Source organism: Cyprinodon tularosa, unplaced genomic scaffold (genome assembly GCF_016077235.1).
Source record: "Cyprinodon tularosa strain WSP-4 unplaced genomic scaffold, ASM1607723v1 ctg1254, whole genome shotgun sequence".
Taxonomy (NCBI): Eukaryota; Metazoa; Chordata; class Actinopteri; order Cyprinodontiformes; family Cyprinodontidae; genus Cyprinodon; species Cyprinodon tularosa.
Window position 1 is genome coordinate 78,640 of NW_024038064.1, and position 11,361 is coordinate 90,000.

Consider the following 11,361-nt stretch of genomic DNA (forward strand, 5'->3'; position numbering starts at 1 on the left):
AACCATCATAGTAAAAGGCTCACCATGAGATTTCTCCTTAGAAGAAGCTGTCAATCAGAAAAAGTTATTTTTATTACTCTGATTTTGAAAAGGGATTAATAATAATAATAATGATAATAATAATAAAAATGCAATCAAGTATCGATTAATTCCTCAAATGAAACAGTGAAATGTCGTCAAAAATTTTTATAAAATATTTTATAAATTTCCCCATAAATATTTGGATATAAACACAATAACCTGAAATTATTCTAAAATAAATTTAGACATTCTTTGTTACGTATTGATGTTTGCTTGATGCTGAGTTCAAAACTTTAATTAAAAAGCTGGTTTAACATAAAGAACTGCCCTTTCTGTATATTTTAGAAATTTCCATCCCTTCTTGTTTTTATCTTTGGATTAATAACACTGACTGTGACGTCATGTATTGAGTAATATGAAACGTGAGTTAATTATTATTTTGTGATTGTTGTTTAATAGAAACACATGCGCGAATAAATGTAATGTTTTTACCTTTTAAAGTATTAAATAAAAAGAAGCGCGTCCGGAACTAAAGCGGCGTTGCCAGTGTTTCCTGTCGTCCCCCTGCTGCTTCCGGTCCAGTGTCCGCTCAGAATGTTGTGCCTCAGAGGTCTCCGCAGGATCAAGGCTGCCGCGTTTCTCCAGAGGAACAGCGGTGAGTGACCGAGTCCGAACCGGTTCCCCCTCTCCTGAACCCAAACCTGTCCGGTTTGTAGAACCGGAACCTTTATTGGGTCTGATCGGACCGTTGTTCTGTTCCCCCCGCAGCTCACAGGAGCCTGTCATCGGCTGAAGCGCTGCAGGATGAGCCGGTGGGTGAGGTACGGTGAGGAAGCTCTAATGTCCGCCGCTAGAGGCAGAAATAACGGGACGTTTTTCTGTGCAGCTCCTGAAGGCGGAGGGTCCGTCCAAGGACCCCCAGAGGGGCTGCGTCCTCTGCAGCGTCACCGTGGACTTTAAAAACATCCAGGTGAGGCGATGTCGGCAGCTCCGCTGAGCTGATTGGTTGATCCTGTGTCACTGAATACTGACACCTGCTGGACATTTGCAGACACTACAGGCAGCTTTTGACAGGCTAAAGTGAAACTGATTTGAGGACCTATATTAAAAGCATACTTAAAAGCATTGTTATCTCTGATGTATTGTTTCATATTTTAGTTTAAATTGAAAATATGTTTGATATTTTCTAAAATATTTTTTAGACAATTCATAAATTTGAACAGATAACCGAAAAATTTAAATGAGCCTGTGAGACTAGGATTTATTCATTTAAGATAAGAACAGGAAGAGCAGCAAACTAAGAGTCAATGTGAATTCAGATGATTGGAGTGATAACTGAGAGGAAGAGGATGACAGAGCAAGAACATTAAATCAAATATGGGATCAGAATGGTGCGGCTCGGCTAAAACCCTTTTCCCTTCAGGACGATCCAGTTTTCTTGATTAATTTGATATTAAACCGCTAAAGATCAGAGTTTCTTGGCAGATTCGTTGTGTTGACAGATGCGCTTATAAACACAGCTTAGCTATTAGAGCTGCGGACCCATCGCTACTGGAAACCAGTTAGCTTCATGGGATGGAAGAAACCCATCATCCAGTAAGGTTCTGACCTAGCCTGACGTAGTCCTACTCAATTCTAGTCAGAATATGAGTCTGATGCTGCTCCATAGAGCTGTGATTATGGGGCGTGTTTTGAACGGACCAGGAAAAAAAAATGCCTCTGCACTCAATTGGATAGACCTACAACCAATAAGAGCAACGGAGTGCGTGACGTATGTTAAGCGACGCATAGTTGTTGTCAACAAAAATCAAAGCGTGCAGTTGCACGCCTAGAATAAGAAGATGAGCCTTGATCGTGTTTCTCTGTTCCTCTTTTAAAATTTATTTGCTGTCGATATCTTCTAGAACAGACCTAATAGCAGAATCTACACACCTCAACTCTCCAGTGGCAGCCATTATTGTTGTCACCCAAGCGCGCTTTGGTCACGTGTTTGATTACGTTACTGTTGATCATCTGTCCATCATCGTATAAAGCCCGCCCTGACAATTTGATTGGATCGCCTGACAGTGGGCGATAATACTCGCGCTACTATGGAGCAGAGCCAGACCGAACTTCCCCGAACTCAAACCTTGTGGGCGGGACTAAGTTCAGACTGGCACCCAGGCTAGTTCTGACCCAGACCCACTGCCCTACAGGTCATCCTCTCTGGCAGGTGTAGGCAGAGCTGCTGTTCTGTCAGACCAGCATACCCATAGGCAATACGCACGCAAATATAGTTCCTAATATTCATTTTTGTATATATATCAATGAAACATGTTTGTTTTTTAAATGTTTTTTGTAATTCAGTATTTTTTAAGTTTCCAGGTTCCTGGTGTGTATCTGCATGCGTCAGATAATGAACTCCAGCCTACATTACCGTGTTAACATGCTTTTCAATCCTTCCTGCACTTTCTTTTCAAACTAAACTTTGCTTTAAACTGTTGTGTGCTTGGAAAAATATAAATTGTAATGTTAAAAATCTAAAAAAAAAACTTAAAAACTTAAGATAAATCACAAGACAGAAGTCAATGTCACAAATGAATAACTTTTATTTTAGAGTCACGGTATGTTTATACAAGATAATACTATTAATATAATGTGACTTTTCTAGAGAATCATTATACATAGTTATTTTATTGAGGGTTTCCACAGTCTGACATCATTTCAGAATTCCCCGACTTTTAACGGACTCAGGATTAGTTTTCCCTGACAAAATAAATGCAGCAACAAGACAATAATAATAACAGGTCACCAATCTAACATGTTTAGCTCTACAACATTTAAATGCACCTCTCCAATCTCTAAGAGAAAAAAATGAATGAAAATTTTTTAATGTATGACCTGCATTACTGTACAGAAGATGCCATAGGATAGCCATATTTATACTGTGCGCATGGCATACAATTATGCCAATCTTCCTAATCCCTGACCCATAATTTTAATCTAGGACTATCAGGGTAGTGGGTGAAATGGGTGGTGGGTGTGTTACTCTACTTACAGTTTTTTGCCTTGTTGTTGTTTTTTAGCCTGCTGAGTAAAAAAAAAAAATGCGTCTGATTCTTGCCAATTCCTGGACAAAAATTACGCCATCTGGCGGAAAATCACGCAGCTTTTTCGAATCACGCGAGAATGTGTACAAAACAACAAAAATGGCGCCGGCAACACTTCTGGGTCGTTTTCATCGAATGTCGGTGATTTTAAAGTAATTTAGAGTGATAACATTTTTTTTTTTGCGATCATTGCACTTACCCGGCGGGCAAATGCAATAAAATTTGTACTCTACCGACAATAAAAACTACTTGCCCCGTTAACATCTAGCCCTGTATGGGTATGCCCATCTGACAGAACACCTGTCAGATGGGCATACCCGGCAGCAGTCACACGTCACGCACCCCCTCCTCCACACGCTGCTGTCCGTGTGGTTGATTCTGAGCGTTGGGGGCGGGTGCTACTTTAAATAAACCAATCATCTTTCTTTCCTCACATGCTGCTGGCCTAAGTGGCGAGGCCGACGCTTCTGGAATATTCCCGGCTCTCCCCATGGCCGGTCCGGGTTTGAGTGTAGATCTGTTTACCTAGAATGTCCAGCCATTAACTGACTTATTAATTTCTGTGTTCTGACCTGTTCTCCCTCCTTTCCTTCCTCAGCTGCTGTCTCAGTTCATCTCTCCTCACACAGGCAGGATCTATGGCCGACACATCACAGGTGAGCCGCCGCCGCTGCTGCCGCCGCCGGCCAGTAGTGATGGACGCTCTCACTCAGTGTCTCTGTGTCCCTCAGGGTTATGTGGACAGAAGCAGAGGGAGGTGTCCAAAGCCATAAAGAAGGCCCACTCTCTGGGTAGGTGTCGTCTGTGGGAGTGGGTCTGCAGAGTGCAATGATTGTGCAGCTGCAGTTCGACCAGCCGACCCATCTCTGCTCAGAACTCTGAATGTGACCATTTGATCCACTTTGCTTCTTGGTTCTGATCCCAGATGGTAATTATAGTTTCTTTGACCTGCAGGTTTCATGCCGGTGACCCACAAACATCCTCAGTTCATGAAGGATCCCAGAATCTGTGGCATCAAACATGTGGATTAGAGCAGCAGGACGGTCTGGCTGTTGACTCCAGAACTCTGCTTTGTTTATATTTAACTCTCAAACATCTCCTCTTGTCGTCTTCTCTTCTGTTCGCATCATTTTCATCCAAAATAAAAGAAATAAACAAACTGCCTTTCGGTTGATGAGAGTGGAAATCGGAGCGGATGAAGTTCTGGTTCATAGAGATGTTAACAAACTGACTGAATACTGACACCTGCTGGACATTTAAAGCCACTACAGGCTGTCTTTGTTGAGCCCTGAGGCTCTTGGGAGCAAATTCTACCTGAAGTTACAGAAATCTAATTGATACAGTTTGGCAGCTGAACTTGCTTTAATTCACATATGATATGTGAATGAAATTAAGTTCAGCTCCCAAACTATGAAATGGAAATACATTTATTTGTATTTGTGTGACAGAAATGCATTGGGGAATATTTTTTTCAGGTGGAAGAACTATTTTAAATGTATGGAAGAAAAACAGTCTCATTGAAATCTGCCTCTTTTTTTTTTTACACAGAATTTTCCATTGAATTCCTTAAACTGAATTTATATCTGGTAAAAATTTAAATGCAAAAAAGTTCAGCTGTAAATGTGTTTGCATTGGTTAGAATCTGCTCGACTGCAGATTGCTTTGGCTTTACTTCACCAGAAGGTCGAAACATTTGCAGGCAACATTTTTGCAGCTGAATTTTCACCAGATAGAAATTCATTGTAAGGAATTTAATGTATAAAAAAAAAAAAAAATCAGTGTACAAAAAAAGGCAGATTTCAATGAGACAGTTTTTCTTCCATATAAATGTCACCATGTCTGATTTATAGGTCATTAAACAAAGAAAAAAAAAGAAAATATTTAGCCTGACCCAATCTTTTTTCCAAAATAAACACCATGGAAACTCTGGATGAACCCTCAGACTTTATACACTCACCGGCCACTTTATTAGGTACCCCATGCTAGTAACGGGTTGGACCCCCTTTTGCCTTCAGAACTGCCTCAATTCTTGGTGGCATAGATTCAACAAGGTGCTGGAAGCATTCCTCAGGGAGTTTGGTCCATATTGACATGATGGCATCACACAGTTGCCGCAGATTTGTCGGCTGCACATCCATGATGCGAATCTCCCGTTCCACCACATCCCAAAGATGCTCTATTGGATTGAGATCTGGTGACTGTGGAGGCCATTTGAGTACAGTGAACTCATTGTCATGTTCAAGAAACCAGTCTGAGATGATTCCAGCTTTATGACATGGCGCATTATCCTGCTGAAAGTAGCCATCAGAAGTTGGGTACATTGTGGTCATAAAGGGATGGACATGGTCAGCAACAATACTCAGGTAGGCTGTGGCGTTGCAACGATGCTCAATTGGTACCAAGGGGCCCAAAGAGTGCCAAGAAAATATTCCCCACACCATGACACCACCACCACCAGCCTGAACCGTTGATACAAGGCAGGATGGATCCATGCTTTCATGTTGTAGACGCCAAATTCTGACCCTACCATCCGAATGTCGCAGCAGAAATCGAGACTCATCAGACCAGGCAACGTTTTTCCAATCTTCTATTGTCCAATTTCCATGAGCTTGTGCAAATTTTAGCCTCAGTTTCCTGTTCTTAGCTGAAAGGAGTGGCACCCGGTGTGGTCTTCTGCTGCTGTAGCCCATCTGCCTCAAAGTTCCACGTACTGTGCGTTCAGAGATGCTCTTCTGCCCACCTTGGTTGTAACGGGTGGTTATTTGAGTCACTGTTGCCCTTCTATCAGCTCCAACCAGTCTGGCCATTCTCCTCTGACCTCTGGCATCAACAAGGCATTTCCGCCCACAGAACTGCCGCTCACTGGATGTTTTTTCTTTTTAGGACCATTCTCTGTAAACCCTAGAGATGGTTGTGCGTGAAAATCCCAGTAGATCAGCAGTTTCTGAAATACTCAGACCAGCCCTTCTGGCACCAACAATCATGCCACGTTCAAAGTCACTCAAATCACCTTTCTTCCCCATACTGATGCTCGCTTTGAACTGCAGGAGATTGTCTTGACCATGTCTACATGCCTAAATGCACTGAGTTGCCGCCATGTGATTGGCTGCTTAGAAATTAAGTGTTAACGAGCAGTTGGACAGGTGTACCTAATAAAGTGGCCAGTGAGTGTAGATCCACATGTTGACTAGAACTCAAGCAAATTTGGGCTGAATCAGTTGAAGCATGTTTGTTCCATAAAGGTTTTAGTGAGCAGTTTGCCAGGCAGCGGTGCCAGAAGTGGCCAGCTTATGCAAACATGCATTTTTCTCTTCATAAAAGTGAATCTGGTCAGACAAATATGCTGATTTCCATCATTGGAGACCTTCTGCATGAGGCAAAGCCTTTGGTCCAAAGATTTAGTTGTTTCATTGAAATTTACCAATAAAATCACCAAACTGAATAGAAAATAAGAAAAACAGAGCAGCTTATGGAACTCATGGCGGTTACATCCCCTGAAATGGTCCCACAATGACCTCTGACCCCCGTGGAAAGGTCTGAGCCTCTAGTTTCCAGTGATGGCAGCCATTAGGGGGCGGGGCTAAAAAATAATACCTGCTGTTGCATTACTCCCACAGAGTCACACGTCAGGTAGAATTTTAAATCTCATTTTATTTGTTTACACAGCTATAAAACAACTAATATTTTTGAAAAAAAATAATTTTCAAGGATGTTTCAGAAATTTTTTAACCCAATTTGAAAGGCGTGTGGATGAAACACCGTGTGACTGTGTATTGGCCATTTCTATAAATAGATCAACATGAGCAGGCTTCAGGGGTTAAAAGACTAAACTGACACTGATTGGATGATTTATAATGATCTAAGCTTGTTGTTCTTCGCTATGAGGGATTATTTCATATCTGTGTTTTAAATTGAAAATGTTTGATATTTTTAGTTGCAATCCATAAATGTGAACATATGAATAAGGATGTTTGTGGAGTAGGATTTATTTAAAATAACTACAGTAACAGGAAACTAAGAGTCAATATGAAATGAAATTCATATTATTTTTCCAGTGTAGTCCTGTTTCTCTGACTGTGACTAACTGGATGTGCTCTCTTCATCCTCTGACATGGGAGCTGGCTCGGAGCTCGTCTGCCTGGCTGTGTGTTTCCTGGACGGGGCCGCCTGTGGAGCTGACTAGAACGCTGCGAAATGGGCTAATTGCTTCAATGATCCCCACAGTTCATGAAGCTTCATGTCGCCACCTACTGGTGATGATGGGCAGTTAGTAATATATTCTGGGACTTTTTGCAATTGTTTTTCTTTTTCCCATTTAAGTTCCTTTGAAATATTTCATCATTGGTCTGTATAATGAAATCTTGCGTTCCTTTTTTGTGTGTAAAATGTCTTAGATAAGAGCAATCATTTAATTCACTGTTTTTTTGCAGTTTTAGTAAAATGAGCTCAAGCAGAAAGTGGAAGTTTTTGTGCAAATTGGGCAATAATGAGCAAAATGAAAGGTGTTAGTCATTTTCATTCAAACATGATAGTTTTTCCACAGATTTTGGTTTTAATCGGGTTGGTATTTATGTGTTCTACTACTCCTTTGGCTAAACCGACCAATCTAGTGTTTCTACCCAGTCTATGTTTGTAGAAGGGCAACCAATACAAATTAGCCACATTAGCTAGAATGCTTGTTAAGGACACTGCCTGGCCAAAAAAAAAAAAGTTGCCACCAGAAAAAAGGTCACTCACTCTAACACTTTGTTGGACCGCTTTTAGCTTTGATTACGGCACGCATTCGCTGTGGCATTGTTTCCATAAGCTTCTGCAATGTCAAAGATTTATTTCCATCCAGTGTTGCATTAATTTTTCATCAAGATCTTGCATTGATGATGGTAGAGTCTGACCGCTGCCCAAAGCCCTCTCTAGCACATCACAAAGATTCTCAATGGGGTTGAGGTCTGGACTCTGTGGTGGCCAGTCCATGTGTGAAAATGATGAGTCATGCGCCCTGAACCAGTCTTTCACCCTTGAGCCAGATGAATCCTGGCATTGCCATCTTGGAATCTGCCTGTACCATCAGGGAAGAAAAAGTCCATTGATGGAATAACCTGGTCATTCAGGATATTCAGGGAGTCAGTTGACCTCATTCTTTGAGCTCATCCTGTTGCTGAACCTAGACCTGAGCAACTGCAGCAACCCCAGATCATAACACCGCCCCCACAGGCTGGTACAGTAGGCACTAGGCATGGTGGGTGCATCACTTCTTACCCTGATTGGCCCATCACTCTGGAACAATCTGGACTCATCAGACCACATGACCTTCTTCCGTTGCTCCGCAGTCCAATCTTTATGCTCTCTAGCTAATTGAAGCCTTTTTTTCACTGATTAGTGGTTTTCTTACGGCTACACAGCTGTTCAGTCCCAATCCCTTGAGTTCCCTTCGCATTGTGCGTGTGGAAATGCTCCTCCTTTCAGTATTAAACAGCCCTGAGTTCTACTGTTGTTTTTCTTCCATTTGATCTCACCGCACATTTAAGTGATCGCCGATCACCATCATTCAGGATTTTTTTCCGGCCACATTTCTTCCTTGAAGATGATGGGTCCCCACTATCCTTCCAGTTTTTAATAATGCGTTGGACAGTTCTTCACCCAATTATAGTAGTTTCTGCATCTCTTTAGATGTTTTCTCTGCTTGATGCAGGCCAATGATTTGACCCTTCTCAGACAGACTAACATCTTTTCCACGACCATGGGATGTGTCTTTCAATTCAATTCAATTCAGTTTATTTATATTCATATATATATATATTCTTTCAACATGGTTGTTTAGGAAATAGCTCCGTTTTTTTTGGCCAGGCAGTGTACTATTGCAACTTTCAAAAGTCTGAGGCGGCGCTCAAACTATCAACCTCAGGAATGGAAGTCAATGTCATCCAACTGACGGTGGTCACTAGAAAGCAACACCCCTTAAAACTAAAGTTACATCTCTAACCAGCGGCTTTGGATCATTACATTGTTTGATCTAACTAAAATAATCCAGTTGGATTGGCTGGAAAAACAACCAATCTATTCTTAGAATCTATCCAAACTCCAACATGTTGACTGAACGTTGAGGCTGTTTAGATGCCTGCTGAAGTTCCCCATGATCTGAACCACTTCCTGCTAACAGAGGCTTCAACACTTATTAAGTTTGGCTTTATGATGCATGTTGCACCTTATAAATCTTTAAATATTTATTTAACAAAAAAAAATCTATTTTTCTTGCTTCCTGAAAATTGAAAATTTTTGAGAAGACTAAACACGAGATAAAAAAAAAAAAATAATTTCTACAGGAGAGTCATTCTGGAACATTAAAGATTTTATTCATCTGAGAAACAGTGGAAAAAATAAAGATTTCCATCAAAAATAAAAAAGACCTCCTGGAGTCTGGGTCCATGTGGTTCATGATGGGGAGCTGCTCCTCCTCCGTTTCCTCCCCCTCCCCTGCAGCTCCTCCTTCTGCCTCTTCCCACAGCTCTCCTCCTGTTCGGTGTCCTCGGCGTTCTGAGGTGAAGCGGTTTTATCTGGAACCGGGACGGCCTGCAGGTCCAGAGTCTGTGTGAGGAAGAGGGGGGCGGAGCCTAGCAGCGCTCTGACGGCCTCCAGCAGCAGCTGGTTCCTCCTGGGCTGAGCATCACCTGTGAAAACACAGCCAGTGAGGACGGACGCCGGAGTCCAGACAGCTGCAGGCGCCGCCGCCGCGTCTTACCTCCTGCTAAGCTCTGCTGCTCCTCAGCACCTCCTCCTGCTGAGCCCTGCTGCCGAGCTCTGAGCCTCCTTCTAAGGGCTGAAACCTCCAGCTGAAGTTCTTTGACGGATCGCTCGCTCTCATCCACCTCTGCACAGACTTTCTGTCAACAAACAGAGAAGGACGACATGAAGATCTACCAGCCTGGTTAGGAGAACACAGCCTTCAGACGATGGAGGGAGGGAGGGAGGGATGATGGATGGATGATGGATGGATGATGGATGGATGGATGGATGATGGATGGATGATGGATGGATGATGGATGGATGGATGATGGATGGATAGATGGATGATGGATGGATGATGGATGGATGGATGGATGATGGATGGATGATGGATGATGGATGGATGGATGATGGATGGATGATGGATGGATGGATGATGGATGGATGATGGATGGATGGATGATGGATGGATGATGGATGGATGGATGATGGATGGATGGATGATGGATGGATGATGGATGGATGATGGATGGATGATGGATGGATGGATGATGGATGGATGATAGATGGATGGATGGATGGATGATGGATGGATGATGGATGGATGATGGATGGATGGATGATGGATGGATGGATGGATGGATGATGGATGGATGGAGGATGGATGGATGATGGATGGATGATGGATGGATGATGGATGGATGATGGATGGATGGATGATGGATGATGGATGGATGGATGATGGATGATGGATGGATGGATGATGGATGGATGATGGATGGATGGATGATGGATGGATGATGGATGGATGGATGGATGATGGATGGATGATGGATGGATGGATGATGGATGGATGATGGATGGATGGATGGATGATGGATGGATGATGGATGGATGGATGGATGGATGATGGATGGATGGATGATGGATGGATGGATGGATGATGGATGGATGGATGGATGATGGATGGATGGATGGATGATGGATGGATGGATGGATGATGGATGGATGATGGATGGATGGATGATGGATGGATGATGGATGGATGATGGATGGATGATGGATGGATGATGGATGGATGGATGGATGGAAGGATGGATGGATGATGGATGGATGGATGGATGGATGATGGATGGATGATGGATGGATGATGGATGGATGATGGATGGATGGATGATGGATGGATGGATGGATGATGGATGGATGATGGATGGATGGATGATGGATGGATGATGGATGGATGATGGATGGATGGATGATGGATGGATGATGGATGGATGGATGGATGGATGATGGATGGATGGATGATGGATGGATGATGGATGGATGGATGGATGATGGATGGATGATGGATGGATGGATGATGGATGGATGGATGATGGATGGATGATGGATGGATGGATGATGGATGGATGGATGATGGATGGATGGATGATGGATGATGGATGGATGGATGGATGGATGATGGATGGATGGATGATGGATGGATGGATGATGGATGGATGGATGATGGATGGATGGATGGATGGAT

The 11,361-nt window shown here is 42.7% G+C and overlaps 2 protein-coding genes across 3 annotated transcripts in view; one reads left to right on the plus strand and one right to left on the minus strand.

The window, feature by feature from the left end:
- The first annotated feature begins 525 nt into the window (after nucleotides 1-525).
- mrps18c (mitochondrial ribosomal protein S18C) lies at nucleotides 526-4,270 on the plus strand. 2 transcript variants are annotated; one of them, XM_038276590.1, is made up of 6 exons: nucleotides 526-676; nucleotides 790-842; nucleotides 908-991; nucleotides 3,709-3,766; nucleotides 3,842-3,901; nucleotides 4,065-4,270. In XM_038276590.1, the coding sequence occupies exons 1-6, from the start codon at nucleotides 616-618 to the stop codon at nucleotides 4,139-4,141; spliced, it is 393 nt and encodes a 130-aa protein (XP_038132518.1). In that variant the 5' UTR covers nucleotides 526-615; the 3' UTR covers nucleotides 4,142-4,270. The 2 variants fall into 2 exon arrangements, with proteins under 2 accessions (XP_038132518.1, XP_038132519.1); XM_038276591.1 differs by having other exon boundaries at nucleotides 790-833.
- Nucleotides 4,271-9,435: 5,165 nt separating this feature from the next.
- abraxas1 (abraxas 1, BRCA1 A complex subunit) overlaps nucleotides 9,436-11,361 on the minus strand; it is an 18,656-nt gene continuing 16,730 nt past the window's right edge. The window contains exons 8-9 of the mRNA XM_038276593.1: nucleotides 9,847-9,988; nucleotides 9,436-9,775 (exon numbers count right to left, since the gene is read on the minus strand). Of these exons, the coding sequence (XP_038132521.1) occupies nucleotides 9,540-9,775; nucleotides 9,847-9,988 (378 nt within the window). The 3' untranslated portion in view covers nucleotides 9,436-9,539. The remainder of the gene's footprint in view (nucleotides 9,776-9,846; nucleotides 9,989-11,361) is intronic.